Genomic DNA, 234 nt, shown 5'->3' on the forward strand with positions numbered 1-234 from the left:
GCGCAGGTGGGGTGGACAGTGCAGCTGTCGAAGTTCCCGCAGTCGGGGGCGTTTTTGAAAAGCCACATCGACGGCGGATTCGAAGAAGATACAAACAACGGCCGCAAGGTCTCCGCCATTTACTTCCCCTGTGGCCCCCGCTGGCAGGTACAGCTAGCTAGCTAGCTAGCTGGCTAGCTGGCTGGCTAGCTGGCTATCTGGCTGGGTGGGAGGGTGGGGGGGAGGGTGCGGGGG

General features: G+C 62.8%; 1 protein-coding gene across 1 annotated transcript in view; it reads left to right on the forward strand.

Moving 5' to 3' along the window:
* ETH_00042290 (uncharacterized protein) overlaps positions 1-147 on the forward strand; it is a gene marked incomplete at both ends in the record, with an annotated part of 1,542 nt that extends 1,395 nt beyond the window's left edge. Inside the window, one exon of the mRNA XM_013375398.1 lies at positions 7-147. Coding sequence (XP_013230852.1) covers positions 7-147 — 141 coding nt within the window. The remainder of the gene's footprint in view (positions 1-6) is intronic.
* Positions 148-234: the final 87 nt, after the last annotated feature.

This window comes from Eimeria tenella, genomic scaffold (genome assembly GCF_000499545.2).
Source record: "Eimeria tenella Houghton genomic scaffold, Eth_scaff2752, whole genome shotgun sequence".
Classification (NCBI taxonomy): Eukaryota; Apicomplexa; class Conoidasida; order Eucoccidiorida; family Eimeriidae; genus Eimeria; species Eimeria tenella.